Here is a 21,053-nt window from a genome sequence, read left to right as displayed (position 1 = left end):
AAGCTGTGGACCTTTTATCATGTGTTCTCAGACAGAGTGGCTAAAGTTCATGAGACTAGAATTAAAAGAACATTTTAGAGTGTTGGCGGGCTGTAATATGTAACTGAGATGGTGCGGTTGGCAAGCAAAACAATAACCTGAAGAAAGGTCATCCAAGATTTATTGCATGATGTACATCTGAAAGTAAACAGCAGTGTGTATGTGTGCCTCTGTCTCTAAGTGAATGTATACGTATTTCTATGGGTGTGTGAATGACGGAAAAGCTGATCTTGTCCCTCCCTGACTTCACATTTCTCCATCTCCTGGCCACGCCTAGATTTCAGCACAGTTACTGCTCTGCAGATTAAAGCAGCACCACTTCTTTGGAAACATTATTAATTTTTTTAAATGATCATAACAATCTTTATATGCTGTAAGGAGAAAGCAATATTTTTGAACGTTATACCAATGCAAACATCAATCATTGTGCTGGGCTAATTCATTTGTTTGAACCCCTCATTTCTGTGAAAAATGTACTTGTTTTCTTTCCATCTCATGTGGAAATAATTATAGGCAAGCAGAGTGCAGTTATTGCTGTAGCTTCACTAATCAAAGAGCAGAGAGGATAAACGCAAATACCCGATGGGTATTTGATGGGTCAACGTTGATCCTGATATTATAAGCCTTCTTGACCACGTGCGAGTCCCATAAATACCCTTTTAAAACAAATTTGTACACGAGAGTGCCCTTGGCAAGTCGTTTCCCCACTTTGCCTAAAGTAGTGTGAAATTTTACAGCTTCAATCTATCTTCTAGCCCTCTAGGACTCTTTGCAAGCTCTAACTAATTAGCAATATCACTAAGCCAGGTAGCTAGATGTAAAAAATGGAAATACGTCACTGTGGCAGAGACAGACTGGTCTTCGTGGCTTGTCTCAGGTCATGATATGGGTGCAGGAAAAGATCTCTACACCCAATGATAATGGACATGACCAGCCGAGAACACTCGATGGTATAGTTTTACATCTATGATCTCTGCATTCTTTGTGCTGTAGGGAAAATAACTTGTATTTATCACCAGCCTTCATGACCTTGGATACCCTGAAGAATATTGCGCTTCAAAGTCCTTGTAATTTAAGGAACCATAGCAACCAATTTACATACAGCACAGACTACCAATAAGCAACAGTCAGATAATATGAGTCATGGATGTTGGGTGAGCAATAAACAAAAATTGCGCCTGGGAATCAGTAATGGGCCTACCCCATCCCCAGCACACTTGGAGGGAGCAGCCCCGTTTAGAAGCCTTCCAGTAATTCATGTCTTGTCTGGTGACTAAAGTAAATTGGAGATGGGACCTACACCATAGATATGGTTCAATGTTGACATGCAGAATTTCAGATCATAACTTTATTGTTCCATCCAGGAGCAGCTGATAGTGATGGCTGCATCCATATCCATGTTCCTTATGCTAAGCTTCTCTCCCCCGTTTTACCTTGCATCTGTATAACCTCTTGTTTTCCACATTGTCTCACACAGTTCCTTTTGTTTTACCTTCCTATCTTCTTACTTTACATCTTCAAAGTTTGTTTTCATGAAAGGATATCGCCCTGACATATGATTGTTTCCAGCATTTCTTTTCCTTTCAGATTTCCAGCATCTACAGTATCTTAATTTTCTATTTGTAACCTGTTACAATAAAAATCCTCCTGCAAGCAAGATTTTCATTGTACCTAGCCTCATTGTGCACGTGGCAATAAATGAACTAGACGACCTGAATTCCAACTCAATAATAATCCACATGATGGCCAGAGGCTGATAAACAGTTCACAAACTCAAGATGTTTTATCTCCTTTACTCTTCCATTCTTTTGGCAGTTACTCTGCACCAATGGGAAAAGGAGAATATCTGAACCATCTTTAGGTTTCTAAATAATGCTAAATGTTAAACAATAGTTACCAGGTACAATCCAAAATTATGAGCAAACATATCCCCTCACTACCATATTCAGGTATTTCTGAAATTACACCCACCAATAATCCTTCATCACCAAGAATAGATAAATAGGCCATTGCCCCATCGTTCTTTAAGGGAGTTTTACTGTGCACAAACTGGGAGCTCTGTTTCCTACAGTGCAGCAAGTGAATTTGTTGACAGTAAAACACTTTAGGATGCTATTTTGGTTGTGAAGGAGGCACTAGAAATATATTAATTGCTTTCATTTCCTGATCTGCAGTCCCTATATTTGCCTTTTACAAGGCTAAACTAGGGAGGGGTGAGTTTTGGCCATTCACTGCCAGGTGGTAGTAGTAATACTTCCACTGAGCTGCTTTGAGGTTCCTCTTTCAGTAGCTATATGAAACCGCATGCCTGTTTGTTAGCTAAAGGCAGGGGTAGGCTGTGGCCCTCCCCCATGACCTAAATGATGCCAATACCTATTATCCTGATGTGCTGTGCTGTAGGGAAAATAACACGTGACACGTGATGAACAGCAGTGTTGGGCAAAACTGCACTCCCACTCAAGGCTGCAAAAGGGAAAGGATGCAAAAGGCTAATGATCTGTATGTTCAAAGTGCAGGGCAGCCTTCACTGGTTAATGTACGGAGCAGCCAAGCACACTGCATTCCCTCCTCCTGATATTACAAGGGACATCTTCGAAAAGGAGAAATTGTTCTTGCTGTTCTAGCAATGTGACTTTTATTGAAGGCTGCTGAGCCTGTTTCCAGGTATTGTGGCTTACTGTTGGGCATTTTATTTTTAATCCAAGTGTCCTTGAGTTTTTTTTTTAAAGCCACACACACTCACAATAAATCAAGTTGCAGAGGTCTACATTTCAGAATGTTCCCACCACCAAGACCACAGAGAATGCAGCTAGATTGTCCACTTGTGAGATTCAGTGCCTCTTAAAAAGTAATTAAATATTGTTAAATGGACCTTGCGTCAGTGGCTGATTTCATCCCTGAATGTGATAATAAGGCATCTACAAAGCAGAAGACGCTCAGATTAATAAAGGACAATGGTGGAATGCTACACTTAGGCTCAGCATTTATTGCCTCAGCACTAACTGTCCTGAACTGAGGAGGTAGATAACCTCCAATTATGGTGGTCGACTGGGAGACACATATTGACCGGACAATGGCAGATTTCCTTCCCTGAAGGACATTAGGCATCTGATTATCTGGAAATGGGAGAAGTAAGTGCAAGTGTGCCTTTGGAGGTTAAATAACCACTTTGGACAAGCAGTGCACCATTTTGATTGGTGGTAGCAAGCACAGGTCTGTGGAGTTTCCATATCCTCCCTGTGACTGTAAGGGTATCTGGCGTGCCCTCCAGTTTCCTCCCAGTTCCCAAAGACATGCAGGTTTGCAGATTAACTGGCCTCTCTAAATTGCCCCCAGTGTGTACCTAGTGGATGTGAAAGTGGGACAACATAGAACTAGTGTGAAGGATGGTCAGTTTGGACTTGGAAATGGGCCTTTCAGCCCACCATGTGGTATACTGCAATGTGATCGAATCAATACCACAGAAACACAAGGGCAGTTTCAACTTGGACAGCAGTTAAAAAGGCAGAGGTCAGAAATTCACCTTGGTACAGCTAACTTAAATCAGCCTAACTTTTCATCTCTGATGGAGCAAATTACTGATATCTCCTTGTGTCAATGAACTATGTAGACAATTTTCACACTTCTAAATTCATGACTAAAAATGGCCATTGTATCCATTTAGACTGATCCCAAGCCATTCCTTAAAATTATCTGCAATTTAATTACACGAAGTATGGTAAATCCTCTCCTGCTGCAGAATAAATAGCAATAATTACACGCCTGAAATAAATTGTCCTGCAAACTGTAGTATGTGGGCAGCTGGATAATCACATGTAATATTTGATTCACTTAGTGATACAAGAATTTGCAGACGCTGGAATCTTGAGGGAAACACAAAGTGCTGGAGGAACGCAGTGGTTCAGCCAGCATCTGTGGAGGGAGGGACGGTCGACATTTCCAGTCGGGGCTTTTCTTCAGACTGCATTCCCTTCACAGATGCTGCCTGACTCGCTGAGTTCCTGCAGCACTTTGTTTTTTTAGAATTTGAAATAGTTACACCAATTGCCTAGTTCCATTTACGAGTTCATTTTTGTACAAAAATGTAACTCTTGAAGAAAGAGCCTGATTTTCTCCTGAATAGGTTAAAGGTCTGAGGGGAAAATCATGGGATAACATCCCATTAGTCCCGAGACTGGCACTGATAATACCACTCCCCCTCACCCCCTTCTTCCCCCGGCGCGACTGCTCACTGGATTACAGTAAGCAGAGCTCAACATCTGATTAAGTGGCATTACAACACCTCATGACACCAGCGGGATTCCACTACACAAACAAACACATTGCAGAAATTACTCAGAACTGGATAGTAACTGCGGGGATGGCTCAGTCAGAATGCGCCAACTAACCGGTGAAAAGATTTTTCCTGCAATCACAGAACCTTTCCAGCCCGCGGATTGCATGCCAGTTCCTGGTAAAAAAAAAAAATCCCATCCCCTCGCTCTTTCCCTCCGAACATTTTTCCTCTTGATTGTCCGTCCAATTCATTTATGAACTGATTTCATTCCCACCGTCTTTTGATGCAATTCCAGATCGTGATTATTCAAAATATTTGCAGCCCATCTGGACTTTCTGGTCTAAATGTTTACATCTGTCTCCGCGGTTGAACCATCCACTCACGGGACCGCTCCCTTGGTTACAGGGAGTAAAGGCTCCAAGCTTACCTCGGTTAGGGGGAGATCGGGATCCAGCTGCGTGAAGCTGTTGAGGACCACGGAGCTGGGGTCTCCAGTCACCTCCAGTCTCACAGCATCCCAGAGGTTCTTCATGCGTCTCGAACTGTCAAACATCTTCTGCCCGCCCGCTGCGCAGTCATTTTGCAACTCCGGCCACGTTAGGTAAACCATGAGAAAGGCTTGTGTGTCTTGTCCCCCCACTTACAAGAAACAAGCCATTTCCCTCGTTTTGCCAAGGGCGAATGCAAAAACACGAGTGCTGGGTCCTTTTAAAGAAAGACCTTGCTTCAACTCTCACCAGTCGCTGAGGGCGCCGAGCCGTGGCTGAGCAATAAATGGGATGTGGCCTCGAGTCACCAAAGATAATGCGAGTCACTGCAAGTACAGCCGCCCTCTCGGGCAGCCCAATGATGTCAACATTGTGCAGCGCTGCCTCCTGCAGCCTCACAACAGTGGACTGGATTTCCCTGGGCACCGGATTGAATCAAATGTTCAATATACAGTTTATTTGAACTGAAGTTGATTAAATTGTTTAAAAAGCTCCACGTTCAACGTAACCTTCAAGTGAAGTGCAGTGCTTTCATTAAAATAAATTCAGATCATTAGTTATGAACCGTATGTTTCTACGACTGCACTCCAATCCAGCGTCGACTATGCTCCACCACATATTTTGTGGCCCTTGCTTTCAAGCTACAGCTCTATGTGATACCCAAAGATACTTTGGAGATACCCCCAACAAAACATTCCTGTGGAGACCTCGATCCCACTTTCAAAGAGCACTTCGGACAAGAGTTTAGTTAGGTTGTAGTCAGATTAAAGTCAATTGTACATCTGGTCCGTGGAATCACATCCAAGTGTCCCAGTGAGAAAAACAATTCAAAAAGCAGACCGAATGATCTGATGCGGCATCGCAGTTCACTGCTCACAAATCGACAAGTACGAAGATCGATGATCATCTGAGTGATCAACAGTTGGAGTGACAGATCATTTAGGCTCTGTGGAAAAACACTGCAGCCCGAGGTCCTACCGACACTGAAGGGGCTGGCCCTGTTAGAGAGCTCCGCAAATATTCGAATGAATGTATTGTTCAGAGGCGTCTGCTTTGTAAATTGTATGTATTGTTTTGATGGTGCAATAATTGCCTACATTTGATGACATAATGAATGTAAAAAAGAGATGCATATAGACAATAGACAATAGGTGCAGGAGTAGGCCATTCAGCCCTTCGAGCCCGAACCGCCATTCAATGCGATCATGGCTGATCACTCTCAATCAGTACCCCGTTCCTGCCTTCTCCCCATACCCCCTCACTCCGCTATCCTTAAGAGCTCTATCCAGCTCTCTATTGAAAGCATCCAACGAACTGGCCTCCACTGCCTTCTGAGGCAGAGAATTCCACACCTTCACCACTCTCTGACTGAAAAAGTTCTTCCTCATCTCCGTTCTAAATGGCCTACCCCTTATTCTTAAAATGTGGCCCCTTGTTCTGGACTCCCCCAACATTGGGAACATGTTTCCTGCCTCTAATGTGTCCAATCCCCTAATTATCTTATATGTTTCAATAAGATCCCCCCTCATCCTTCTAAATTCCAGTGTATACAAGCCCAATCGCTCCAGCCTTTCAACATACGACAGTCCCGCCATTCCGGGAATTAACCTAGTGAACCTACGCTGCACGCCCTCCATAGCAAGAATATCCTTCCTCAAATTTGGAGACCAAAACTGCACACAGTACTCCAGGTGCGGTCTCACCAGGGCCCGGTACAACTGTAGAAGGACCTCTTTGCTCCTATACTCAACTCCTCTTGTTACGAAGGCCAACATTCCATTGGCTTTCTTCACTGCCTGCTGTACCTGCATGCTTCCTTTCATTGACTGATGCACTAGGACACCCAGATCTCGTTGAACTCCCCCTCCTCCTAACTTGACACCATTCAGATAATAATCTGCCTTTCTATTCTTACTTCCAAAGTGAATAACCTCACACTTATCTACATTAAACTGCATCTGCCATGTATCCGCCCACTCACACAACCTGTCCAAGTCACCCTGCAGCCTTATTGCATCTTCCTCACAATTCACACTACCCCCCAGCTTAGTATCATCTGCAAATTTGCTAATGGTACTTTTAATCCCTTCGTCTAAGTCATTAATGTATATCGTAAATAGCTGGGGTCCCAGCACCGAACCTTGCGGTACCCCACTGGTCACTGCCTGCCATTCCGAAAGGGCCCCATTTATCCCCACTCTTTGCTTTCTGTCTGTCAACCAATTTTCTATCCATGTCAGTACCCTACCCCCAATACCATGTGCCCTAATTTTGCCCACTAATCTCCTATGTGGGACCTTGTCGAAGGCTTTCTGAAAGTCGAGGTACACCACATCCACTGACTCTCCCCTGTCAATTTTCCTAGTTACATCCTCAAAAAATTCCAGTAGATTTGTCAAGCATGATTTCCCCTTCGTAAATCCATGCTGACTCGGAATGATCCCGTTACTGCTATCCAAATGCTCAGCAATTTCGTCTTTTATAATTGACTCCAGCATCTTCCCCACCACTGATGTCAGACTAACTGGTCTATAATTACCCGTTTTCTCTCTCCCTCCTTTCTTAAAAAGTGGGATAACATTTGCTATCCTCCAATCCACAGGAACTGATCCTGAATCTATAGAACATTGAAAAATGATCTCCAATGCTTCCACTATTTCTAGAGCCACCTCCTTAAGTACCCTGGGATGCAGACCATCAGGCCCTGGGGATTTATCAGCCTTCAGTCCCATCAGTCTACCCAAAACCATTTCCTGCCTAATGTGGATTTCCTTCAGTTCCTCCATCACCCTAGGTTCTCCGGCCCCTAGAACATTTGGGAGATTGTGTGTTTCTTCCTCAGTGAAGACAGATCCAAAGTAACGGTTTAACTCGTCTGCCATTTCTTTGTTCCCCATAATAAATTCCCCTGTTTCTGTCTTCAAGGGACCCACATTTGCCTTGACTATTTTTTTCCTCTTCACGTACCTAAAAAAACTTTTGCTATCCTCCTTTATATTATTGGCTAGTTTACCCTCGTACCTCATCTTTTCTCCCCGTATTGCCTTTTTAGTTAACTTTTGTTGCTCTTTAAAAGAGTCCCAATCCTCTGTCTTCCCACTCTTCTTTGCTAAGTTATACTTCCTCTCCTTAATTTTTATGCTGTCCCTGACTTCCCTCGTCAGCCACAGGTGTCTCTTACTCCCCTTAGAGTCTTTCCACCTCATTGGAATAAATTGATCCTGCAACCTCTGCATTATTCCCAGGAATACCTGCCATTGCTGTTCTACCGTCTTCCCTGCTAGGGCCTCCTTCCAGTCAATTTTGGCCAGCTCCTGCCTCATGCCTCTGTAATCCCCTTTGCTATACTGTAATACCGACACTTCCGATTTTCCCTTCTGCCTTTCCATTTGCAGAGTAAAACTTATCATGTTGTGATCACTGCCTCCTAATGGCTCTTTTACCTCTAGTCCCCTTATCAGATCAGGATCATTACACAACACTAAATCCAGAATTGCCTTCTCCCTGGTAGGCTCCAGTACAAGCTGTTCTAAGAATCCATCTCGAAGACACTCTACAAACTCTCTTTCCTGGGGTCCATTTCCAACCTGATTTTCCCAGTCTACCTGCATGTTGAAATCTCCCATAACCACCGTAGCATTACATTTTTGACACGCCAATTTTATCTCCTGATTCAACTTGCACCCTATGTCGAGGCTACTGTTTGGGGGCCTATAGATAACTCCCATTAGGGTCTTTTTATTCTTATAATTTCTCATTTCTATCCATACTGATTCAACATCTCCTGATTCTATGTCACCCCTTGCAAGGGAATGAATATCATTCCTTACCATCAGAGCAACCCCACCCCCTCTGCCCACCTGTCTGTCTTTTCTATACGTTGTGTACTCCTGAATATTCAGTTCCCAGCCCTGGTCCTCTTGTAGCCATGTCTCAGTGATCCCTACAACATCATACTTGCCCATGACTAACTGAGCCTCAAGCTCATCCACTTTATTTTTTATACTACGCGCATTTAAGTACAACACTTTAACTTCTGTATTCACCTCCCCTCTCACATCGGTCACAATTGGCCCTGCCCTTAATTTCTTTTCCCCTCTAGAACTTCTGTTCCCATTCTTCCGAGAGTCTTTTGCAATATCTCCTGTATTCCCTTTTTTTACCTCATCTTCATATTCACAATTTGTCAACCCCTCCCCCCCACTACTTAGTTTAAAGCCACAGGTGTCACACTAGCAAACACTAGAATGAAAGTGAGCTTGGCTGTGGGACCAGTTTCTATGCTTCAAGACGCTGTGATCATGAAGCCATCCTATTTTCACCCCCAACCCAAATTGGGTCCAGGAAGCTTCCAACCACAGTCGCTCCTCTAGGAGGGACGCAAGAACAGAAACTATGCTGCCCCGTGTGGTCAACTCCGGCACAACATTGCCTTCAATTTTAATTTAAAAAAATTAAAATGTTAATGCTGGAAATCTGAAATTCAAAATCGGAAAAGTCAAAAGTCAGACAGCATCTGTGGAAGCAAAACAATTTAGGTAATCAGAACCGAGAAAGGGCAAGCAATTCAGATGATCCCAACTTGTGCAAGAAATCTAGGTATGACCTTGGCAAAGCCATCAGGATCGTCATGAAACAATTTCAGACCAAGCTAGGGTCCCAGATTATCCACACAGACATCCATCCATTCTGGCAAGGCACGCATGCTATAACAGTCTACAAAGCGAAGTTGGGCTGAATCACTGGCAACAATCCATCCCTCCCCGACAAGCTCAATTTTAACAGGTCAGTGGAATGAAGTCACCTGCCCCAACAGCATCAGGTACACGTGTACCCATGGTCATCATCACAGATATTAGATTGGCCTTCCTGGGAATGAACCCATAGAAAATCAAATGGAGCTCTCAGAACCTGCATGGACCAGCTGACTGGCTATTTGCAAACATCTTGAACCTCTCCCTACTTGTATCTGAGAGTCCCACCTGGTTTCAGAAGATCACTATCATCCCAGTGGCAAAGTAAAACAAGATACTGTGCAACAATGACTACCCTCCGGTGGCTCTAACATCCACCATCACTAAGTGCTCTGAGAGGCTGGTCATGGTGTACATAAACTCCAGCCTCCAGACAGCCTTGATCTATTGCAATTTGCCTAATACTGCAACAGGTCCAAGGCAGATGCCATCTCCCTGGCCTTACACTCATCCCTGAAACATCTGAATAACAAGGACACCTACATCAGATTCAACTAAACAAATCTCCAAACTACTGGACCTAGGTCTCAGCACCCCCTCTGGATCCTTGAGTTCCTGACCCATAGACTGCAATCAATAAGGAAAGGCAACAAAACATCCTCTATGATAATTTACAACATTGGGCCCGCAAGGCCTTATTCTCAGCCCCAGAGTATACATCCTATCCTCTAACAGTGCAGCCAAATTCTGCTTTAACTTGATTTGTATATTTTTGTACCAGATTGCAGGGAATTTTGAAAATGAATACTGATTTGGGATCAGTGTATTCCTCTTGCTCTGACATTCTGACAAGCAAGCAGCATGACTGGCAGTTAAGGCAAAACACCTAGTTCCATGCAACTGTAAGATGACAACATTACCATGGAGTCAGAACTGTTTCATTTTACTTAGCCCTAACCGAATATCACACAATCAGAACTCCTGGAATGTTTCCAATTCAGAACTGGCAGCTCTTTGGTGTGCTGTTCTGTTCTTTTCACTGCTTTATTTACTAAGTGGTCTATACCCTCCGATGGGAGCCTGGCAGTGAGTGTCCTTAATTAGATTTACTCATCAGTCCAGCAGGTTTTAATGATTAACATTGTTTTCTGTCGCAGTTGGCAGCAGAATTGCACTGCAGGAAGGGGACTGCAGCAGAGTGGAATGCAAGCTCCTGCCAAATGATGACCTCTGTCTCATCGGGGGTGCTTTCAAAGGAAGGTCGGTCACTAATCACAAAACAATGATTTCAGATAATTGACAAAAATATTTTTTTTTCTGTGAAGTACATTATAATCTAGAATGCACAATAGGAAAGATTGGTGGATGCAATTCAATGGCAACTTTCAATTAAGAATCCATTATGAAGGGGAACTGGAATTAATTATTTCCATGAGTAGACACAGGCAAGATAGACATGTGATACTACTAATATTTTTCTTGAAGCACTTTATTCAAGTGGTCATTCTTCACTGGTGACAACAAAGCATCAGCAGACGATTAGTACTCACATGCAAATGTGGACCTGTCATCACCTGATGTTCACACAAACACATTGCACAATAATTAGTACAGTGAGATAACTCTTTAGAGATTGGGGATGCTGAGGCTTCCTCGCTGCCAGCTAAACTGAGATCAACTAACGGCATCAATAGGGATCAAAACACAAAATAACTAGAGTAAACCAGCGGGTCAAGCAGCATCCATGGAGAGAATGGATGAGCGATATTTTGGGTCCCGACCTTTTTGACGACTCTTTTGATGAAGCTTTCAGCATCTGCTGAATGTTTTAAAGCACCATCTGGGAGATGTTGCTTTGCACACTGTGTGGTGTGGCTCACTATGTTTCAACATGCCTCACCAAGGGTACCTGTAATTCTGAACTGGTCATTTTACTAAGGTTTAGTATAAATTACCTAGCTAACCATTGCTGCCACTTTGGAATCGCTAGCAGTCTATGAATCTGTGTGCACTGTAGCCTGCCAAAATGGACATGCCTGATTAATCCACACAGAATTGTGCTGGCTGAATGATTTTCTGTGATTTTGTTTGACCTCCATGCTGTTTAAGATGTAAAATAGTTGTCCTTGTTATTTTTGATCTCTCTCCCGCTCTCTTCCTCCACCCGTTAAGAGGACTCGGGAGTGGGGCTGCTTAGAGGAGATCAGGCTGCAGAGAAGCTGGTGGAGAGCGGACAAGGGACCCAGTGACCTTCCTTTCTTGGGCCGAGGACTAAGTAATTGGCCTGCTTCCAGCCCCTCCCCTACCACAGCTGCCACAATCAGTTCTAATCCATGGGGAGCTGTGGGATCGAACAAGTGTTTGACTACAACTGCTCTGCAGCGTTCCTCCATTACAAGTACATAGCATCATCAATCACCGGTGTGTGTGTCACTGTGCCCTGTAGCCAACTATTGACTGGAGAAACAGAAAATGCCGTAAATGGCAGCAATTCAAGGAAAGGCCTGATAAAATCATGACAGAGTGGACAAAGATAAACTGTTCCTATTGGTGGAGGGGATCAAAAATTACGAATCACAGAATGAAGGTGAGTGGCAACAGAACCAAATGTGACATGAGGAACAATGCTTTATACTCACATCCAGCGCAGCAGTGGAGTCTGACTGAATTGTTGTGTTAAATATTTAATCATTTGCAGGGCTCTGGGGAAGAGCGGGAGGGTGCTACTAGCTGGATTTCTCTTACATCGAGCTAGAACAGATAACGAACTGGATAATCTCCTAATGTGTTGCGACTAATTTGGATCCTTTGATGAACAGAGTGGAGGTTCCTCGTACAAGGACTAAAGCAGTGACTCACCTGTTTCTCAAACAGATGCTTACTGCCCTGAGGGATGGTGTCAGTTCTCAGGCCACTGGGCTGCAGTTTATCCTTTCATCTCCAATGGCCAAAGTGACATAGGTTTTGCTGGTCATAATGTACTATAATTAACAAAACTGACAATGTTCTGCCTTTTACTTATACTAGTAACTTACTAAAGTTCACAGGAATTTTGCTGGTTACTGTGCATTGGTAGGTGACTAAAGTGACTAAATTATTTTTTTAAATTCTAGCTATAGGTGTTGAGAAAGCCTATTAAGGTTACAAGGGAAGGTGCTTAATCTAAGAGTGAATGCCAGCAAGACAGAGTTGATGAAATTGAATAAAAGACAAAACACATTTTTGGCCAACCTTGGCAAGAATACCCTGGAAACAAACAAATTCATCTATCTGAAATGGCATGAGACCAAATCAAAGACTGAGATGTGGCAAGAATTTGCAAAACCCAGTTTGTCCTATGCCATGCTGAAGAACATCTGGATGGCAAAGTAACGGTCTGCAAACAAAACTTATTGTCCAAACTATATGAAGGAGCAAATGTAGCAATATCATCAGCTCCATGGTGTGGCACGGTGGCGCAGCTGTAGATTTGCTGCCTTACAGCGAATGCAGCGCCAGAGACTCGGGTTCGATCCCGACTATGGGTGCTGTCTGTACGGAGTTTGTACGTTCTCCCCGTGACCACGTGGGTTTTCTCCAAGATCTTCCGTTTCCGCCCACACTCCAAAGACGTGCAAGTATGTAGGTTAATTGGCCTGGTAAATGTTTAAAAAATTGTCCCTAGTGGGTATAGGATAGTTTTAATGTGCAGGGATCGCTGGTCGGCGCGGACCCGGTGGGCCGAAAGGGCCTGTTTCCACACTGTATCTCTAAACTAAACTAAACCAAACACTGCCCAGAACACAGGTCCAGGAACAGTCAGTGGGAATAAAAGGGGTAATCCCAAGTCGACAAGGTAAAAAGGAGATGAGGACATGTAAATTAGACTGTCATATTAGCAATACTGGTGCACTATTCCAGAGAAACTGATGCACCATTCAGGGCACAAGCAGGATTGAAAGAAATATTATTTTCAGAAGTTCATTCCCAACAAAACTGAAATTCCAGTTCAGATGAAGGGTCTTGCCCTGAATTGTCAAGTCTATTTTCCTCCACAGATACTGTCTGACCTGCTGAGTGACTCCAATGGTTTGTTTATTTTGTTCAATTTCCAGCATCTGCAGTCTGTTGTGCCAAAAAATTCCACTCAGTAGTTTTCCAATAAGCCACGTTGCAGTTCAGGGAGAAGTTTTCAGAATTGTGCTTCAAGGATATTTTCACTCAGTGAATCCCCTGAGCAGAGGTTGGGGATTCCCATAAACCCAAGGAATTAGAAACAACAGTTCCCCCTACCCGACTGGTTGAAGAAACAAGAATAGTTTTGTGTTAACCTGAAACAGTTAGTTAATGCAATTGCAGAAATACTGGATATGCAACAAATGGTCACAGCACGACAAGTCAGGATGGGAAGTCAGCCAGAGACCACACAGATCTCTATCCAACAACCCTTGCATGAAGCACAGAGTTAAGACTCAGCTACAATTCCTTCTTAGCCCTGCTGCGAGTATCAACTGTGGCTTAGTCAGCTGCACCCAAACCACCAAGTCAGAGCTTTGTGCATTCAATTCCCAGGGAAGAATAAAGTCGAGTGTGACAATGAAGGAAGTCCAGCCTGACCATTTTGGTCAAAAAAAAGATCACATGTTGTTGTTACTGCATCATTACAGATTTAAAAAAAATATATACTCATGTGTTACCCAGAGATAATGCATAGCACAGTGAAATGTCAAGTATCTTCCTGATTAAATAGAAATCCATCAGGAACACTAGGTGTAAGTCAAGACCCTCGGATATGCTTAGATATGCACAGTTTATGGACCTGTGAAGCTCCTTTAAGTGTTTTGATTAATATAACAGAGAAGGCCATCATTTGCTCATTGTTAACAATCGGAGAAACAGATTTTGGCAACTCAGTCTGGATTAGTTCCCAGTGAACTAACTGTCTGTGATCATAAAACAAATAAGTTGACAGCACTTATTCTCCTCCACAGTTATTTCTTTTAAAAAACTGTTTTAAACCAAAAAACATCACTAAGTCAGTGGTCATAACTTTACAGGCACAGTTAAACATCAAGAAAACCTATAGGTGAGAATGTGTTCTAAAAGACACAACACACTTGTCATGATGTCTTATATCAAGCATAATGCATGAGTCGTAATGTGAAAGATAGTGGGCAACACAAATATGGTATTACATTATTTACAGTACAACACTCGGAGGCTAATGTTATACACAGGACAACATAGAAAGGGCAATATGTTATATACAGGCCAATGTGGTTGCATGTTGCATCCAGGAGAATTAAGAGGTAAAGTGCATTGCACGCTCAAGGGCGACTAGCACAACACATCAAGTAGGAAATTAAAGTTTAATTTGTTTCTTAAACACCCCACCCTGAGATGTATTAACTCTCTTGAAATTATATCGGAGGTTGTTGACAATGAGGAATGAAACACTTTCCTTTTCCATTCATCTAATGTCAGCATCATATGGAATAATCAGTTTAGTGTTAGCCATCTAATCTGGCACAACCTTGTACCATAGCCCCCAGTATCAAACGGCAAACACGACTGCATCATTTTAGGCTCAGATTTAAGGCAAATTTCCATTGCTGGCTGGCAGTTGTTGGGTTAAAGCTGTTCAAACTCATTGCCAACAGGACTCTTATATCCAGCCATGGGAGGGAGGCACCAACTTTGTACTGAAATTAATTCAAACCAGGCCTGAGGATAAGCAGTGCAGTGCTCTCCCCCGGCATCAGCCATCTCTCTTAAAAGACAACCTTAATTATTTTTTCTATACATTTTCTTTTTAAGTCAGCAACAGCAGATTGGGCTAATGACATAAAGCCGTGTGTAGCAATAAATGCTGGTTGGAATGTGCTGGTACGGAGTTAAATCAAGAACCTAATGTCTAGTGTTTTTGATAATTCACCGAGAGTCACAAATTCAAATCCTACTAATGTAACTTAGGAATGCAATGATATAAATCTGTGATTTTAAAAGATAAAGGCTAATCTCTGAAATGGATACAATGAAAGTACAGAATATTGTGACCCTCTGGGGAAGAAATCTTAATCCTTATTGAATCTGGATTATACCCAACTGTATCACACACTATGGTTGAATAAGGACCAGAACACTGGAAGAACCAGGCAGGTCAAGCCACATCTGTGGAGGCAAAAGGTATATGTCGACATGTAGGGTCTCAATCAGAAATGTCGACATCTACCTTTTGTTTTCAGAGCTGCTGCTTAATCTGCTGAGTTCTTCTAGTATTCAGCTTTTTGTTCCAGATTTCAGTATCTGCAGTCTCACTGGTCCCCCTGAAGTAACCGTCAGTAACTCTGTTGATCAGCAAATAAACTATGGCTGAGCCAGTGAGCTCAACATCCCTTCAATAAACACATATATAAAAATATTTAACATAGAACAGCATAGAACAGGCACATTGGCCTACAATGTCTGTAACACCAAGACCATCTCTTATCTATCTGAACATAATTAATATTCCTCCATTCTCTGTATATCCATATGCCTATCCAAAAGCCACTATCGTATCTGCCTCAACCATCATCCCTGGCAGCGCATTCCAGGCACCGGTCAATATGCTCTCGACTGTATACCTCTAGAACTTCAAGAGAGTATTGTTGTCATACTGAATCTCCTCAATCTTCTAAGGAAGTAGAGGTGTTGATGGGCTTTTCTTATGATTGCATCAATGTGCTGGGTCCAGGGCAGATCTTCAGAGATATGCAGGCCCAGGATTTTGCAATTTTGATTCTCTCCACCACTGTCCCGTCGATGAAGCTAAGTTTGTGGGTCCTCGACTTTCCTCTTCCAATCAGTTCCTTGGTTTTACTGATGTTGAGAGCAAGGTTGTTGTTCTGGCATCATTTAGTCAGTCGATCGGTCTCCTTCCTTTACTCTGGCTCATAATCATCTGTAATCCAGATCTTCCAGGCAACATTCTGGTAAACCTTCTTTGCACCCATTCCAAAGCATCCACCTCCATATTCTTTAGTATTAATTTTTGAGTGAAGAACACTGTTGGTATTTATCGCTCATTCCTTGTGGTTTTGACTCGGTGGTAAAGGGCTTTCTAGATCCATTGTGAGCATTTTAACTTTTAAATGGCCTCTAAAGATAACATAGAGCACTGGAGTCTGGGTACAGATTACAGATTTCATTTCCTGCAGGGTATTTGGGAAATACTGCATTTTTCAAAAGCATGCCATTACTGTATCTTTAAAACCAAATACAATTTGTTATGGTGGGAGTTGAACACACCATTGCTGGATGATTAATCCGCACACAGTGGATTACAAGTCCAAGCAATTTAACAGCTAAAAAAAAATCCCAAAGCCAAGGGTCACAACAGACAATGATGTAAATTATTGTCAATCATTTGTATTTATACAGCAACTTATACAGTAAATGATCCCATGACCATTTCATACTGAATCCTTATCAAATAAAATTTGATATTAGACCTGCTGAGTATTTCTAGCATGTCTTGTGTTTATTCCAGATATTAAATGAAAGATAGTTTTAAGGAACATAAGGCACTGAAGTAAAAAGAGTTAGGGAAAGAACAGCAGAGTTTAGCATTTAGTAGCTGAAGGCATAACTGCAATGGTGGACCATTTAAAGCTGGAGATGAATATTGACATGCTGTTACAACAGAGGTACCAATGACTTACTACAAATAAGATTTGGAAACACACAGAGGAAGCTCACACGAAAATAATTGCATGATTCATGTAATTGATTACTCTATACACAGTAGTTCCCAAATCATAAGAGGTTGTAATAAAGGACAGCATCCTATATTAAAAAACCAACTGTCGACCAAATCTGAAAGACTTGGTGCTTAAAGGGAGCAAACTGGCTGCTGTTTTGGATATTATTTTTTTCCTCTTTATTGGCGAGAGGGACATAACCTCTGTAACATTGGGTTGGTGCCATGATGGAAATTGCATCTCTGTGTATATTGCAGCAGTGTTTAGGCTAGAATGTGTTGGACAGTTGCTGTCTTCTTCTGAACATTCAACCGGTATGCAGTGGTAGAAAAATGTGGCTTTGCACAAGGTTTTCTACTATAGGATAATAAAATGTCTTTGTTAGTTCAAATAACCACCTATCCTCTATATCTTAGTGAAGGAACGCGAGCAAGCAATTGAGAAAGATTCCTGGAAGGTACTTTTTCATTATTTAGGCTGGAATTCTATGTGGTTCAGTCGACCCCAGTGAGACTTGTCGGATAAGATCTTCACGGACATGGTATTGATTTCCCTCTGAAGTTAGAGATTCCAGTGCAATTGTAGTCTGCATATTTTAATCTACAGTATACTCACTAATAGTCATAAGACAAATCTTCCTCAGTTGCCATGGTACCACTCTGAAATCATATTTACTCAGAGCCAGGAGGTATAACAAAGTTTACTCTTCAACTTTTCATGGATAAAATGGTGGCACAACAGTTCATGGGTTCGATCCTTAGCTTGGGTACTGTCTCTGGGGAATGTGCACATTCCCTCCATGATCACATTGGTAACCTCCAGGTACACTAGTTTTTTTCTTTGTAACCCATACATATATTGGTACGTTAACTGGACCACAGTAAATTACCCTTCAGAACAGGTCAATGCCAAAAAACAATCAAAGTGGAATTGAGAGTTGCAAAATAAAATTTCACAGGTACAGGAAATAAAGGTGGGAATGGAACCAATGGTATTGCTTCCTGCAAGCCCATTGTGGAGCTACAGGTCTGAGTGGCCTTCTTCTCTGTCATTATAAGCATAAAATAATTTCAGTCATCATTGTTCCGCTCATAATTCAAGCTGGGAGATGCTGTGGGATTAGTAATGTGTTGATGACAGAGCTTCTCTTTAATTCCCATGAATGAGATGATACAACAGCTTACTGCTAAATTGCAATTGTAATGTAGGTAAATGTTCCGAGGAGTGTTATCATATAAAACTGATCAAGAGACTGGCACATTAATATTATTGACCAATGCCAAGATTTTAAAGGAGAGTGCGTGTTGGTGAGCAGTGAAAGAGAAAGAGCGAGAGTGTGTATTGCTTTATAAACAAAGGAATAACACATAAGAAAAGGGACGTGCATGATCCTGAAACTGGAGGTATCACAGTGGCCTGGATAAGCTTGCAGAATTAAGGAGGGGTAAGGCTATGAAAGGAATCAAAATTGAGGATGAAAGGTTTGTTTGACTGTGTGGCAAGGTTCAGCTCCAACTCCATCATCAAGTTTGCTGATGACACCATGGTGGTGGGCCGGATCTCCGACAACGATGAGAAGGCCTACCGGGAGGAGGTGGCTGATTTGGCACTCTGGTGTCAGGACAGCAGCCTCCTCTTGAATGTCACAAAAACTAAGGAGCTGATTGTGGACTTTAGAAGGGCTCAACATCCGAGGACGTACACGCCACTGGAGATAAATGGGATTACTGTGGATAGGGTGAGCAGCTTTAAATACCTGGGAGTCCACATCACAGAGGATCTGACATGGACAACACACATTGCCGCACTGGTGAGTAAGGCAAGCTGAGGAAATTCAGAGTCTCTCTGAGGATCCTTCAGTGCTTCTAGTCTGGGGCTGTAGAAAGCATCTTGTCCGGCAACATCTCAATCTGGTTTGGGAACAGCTCTGCCCAGGACAGGAAGGCTCTGCGGAGAGTAGTGCGTTCGGCTGAGCGCACTATGGGAACTACACTCGCCCCCCTGCAGGACCTATACATCAGGAGGTGCAGATCTCAAACTAGCAACATTATGGGGGACCCCTACCACCCCAGTAACGGACTGTTCCAGCTGCTACGGTCAGGCAAATGCCTCTGCTGTCACGCTGAGAAATAAGAGAGGATGAGACGGAGTTTCTTCCCACAGGCCATCAGGACTTGACTCTTATATCACCAGGGACTAATTTACTGTATTAATTTTTTTTTTCTGTTGTGTCTTTAAAAAAAAATTCTATTCTGTTATGTAGTTTTAGCACAATCCGCAGGCATTGCCACTTTCATTTCACTGCACATCTTGTATGTGTATGTGACGAATAAAGTAGACTTGACTTGACTTGACTCGCCTGCTTACAGCCATCCTGTTCAATCAGCACAACTGTGGTTTTGACTCCAAGCCACTGGCGGGCACCATTGTTCAACATGACCCTCAGGCCATCTTCATTCTGCCCTCCCCCAACACTCTTGAAAATAGTGTTTATTGGCAGATATATCTTTGGAACTTTTCCAAAACACTCTCAGACATTCTCTCTCCCACTTCTCTATAACTGCAACCTTTTACTTAAACTTTACGTAAGCATAATAAATACAAGTATATTCCAACATTATTCACATTAACATTGTTGTCTCCTCACACTCATTGTGTCCTTGACACAGGTCCAAGAATGAGAAGGGCATTCTACCCTGATGAGCTGCCGATAGCCACATTGTTGTTTTAGACGCTCCAAACCATCAATAGTGTCTCTCGAATGTCAGCATTAGTCCCTCTCCAAAAGGCGGAGTACCAAATCCATCACAATACAGTGGGGGCTACTGTACTCTCAGCGTTCTCCTTGATGTCTCAGCCAATACTCATCCCTCACTCGCACATTCCGATCACTGAAGCAGGTCATCTGGTCAGTATCCTGTAGTCACTCCATAAGTGCTTCATAATGACTTTAGTGTTCTTAAGTTGTGAAATAAGTATTCAGATCAAAACTACATCCATATTTGATAACCTGAAGATCATATCTACTCTCTTACCTACAATCTGTGCAAAATATAAACAGTGTCGGAGATCTTTACATTCAGTGCAGTCACAGGAGGAATGATCACACGATTTTAACATCTCATTAGTGTTCTGGTCTCTCTTGGACAACACAAAACCAAATATTAAACGATTGCAATCTTTCTTCCTGGGATCTGTGCAGTGACTATTTTATAAATTGAATCCTCTGGAAACACCACACCAAATGCCATCATTAAAGGCTCTTTGTGAACGGTTTCTGCACACCCTATTTTTTCGCTGAAAGAGGGTGGGATTTCCATGGGGCTTCCGGGTCTGGGCTGAGCATACTCAAGGCAATATTCTTGTTGCCGTGTGTGCAAGTACTCTGCAGGATGTGTGGTCGGCATTGGAAGGATGTGGGGAGCACTAAATTGGATGTTATTGTTTCGTGTCATTCTTCCCTCCTCCATCTAACCCCTCCACCGTCACCACTGCTGTATTTGTACTTATCTATCTGAGGCAGAAACAATGGCAAAGAGCTGAGCTGGCCCACTGTATTCTGTGATAAATAGCATAATTATTTTTGCTTACTTCAAGATAAGATGCGATCCGGGAAAACAGCTCATAGGGATCAGGCATTTTCCAAGGGGGAGGAAAGACAACGACTCCTCTGGCACACTGGTTAGATCATGTGGTCTGTTTATTGTTGAGCAGAGGAAAATAACTTTAGTGTGTGGCAGCCACACGACCTCACATCAAACAGTAGAACAAGCCAGTCCGTCAGTGAATGAAGAATGAGTCACGCACAGATAATACTGCATGGGCTTGGCTGAGG

At 42.7% G+C, this 21,053-nt stretch overlaps 1 protein-coding gene across 3 annotated transcripts in view; it reads right to left on the bottom strand.

The window, feature by feature from the left end:
* LOC144590774 (ral guanine nucleotide dissociation stimulator-like) overlaps nucleotides 1-21,053 on the bottom strand; it is an 84,479-nt gene that overhangs the window by 38,428 nt on the left and 24,998 nt on the right. Inside the window, exon 1 of one of the 3 annotated variants that reach the window (XM_078395192.1) lies at nucleotides 4,743-5,081. The exons of 1 other annotated variant lie outside the window; for it this stretch is intronic. In XM_078395192.1, coding sequence (XP_078251318.1) covers nucleotides 4,743-4,925 — 183 coding nt within the window. In that variant the 5' untranslated portion in view covers nucleotides 4,926-5,081. Of the gene's footprint in view, nucleotides 1-4,742; nucleotides 5,082-21,053 lie in introns of those variants that run through there. One more of the 3 variants, XM_078395194.1, reaches the window with a different exon arrangement.

Source organism: Rhinoraja longicauda, unplaced genomic scaffold, assembly GCF_053455715.1.
Source record: "Rhinoraja longicauda isolate Sanriku21f unplaced genomic scaffold, sRhiLon1.1 Scf000310, whole genome shotgun sequence".
Lineage (NCBI taxonomy): Eukaryota > Metazoa > Chordata > Chondrichthyes > Rajiformes > Arhynchobatidae > Rhinoraja > Rhinoraja longicauda.
The sequence above is the reverse complement of the archived record's forward strand: the minus strand, read 5'-3'. Positions and strand labels throughout refer to the sequence as shown.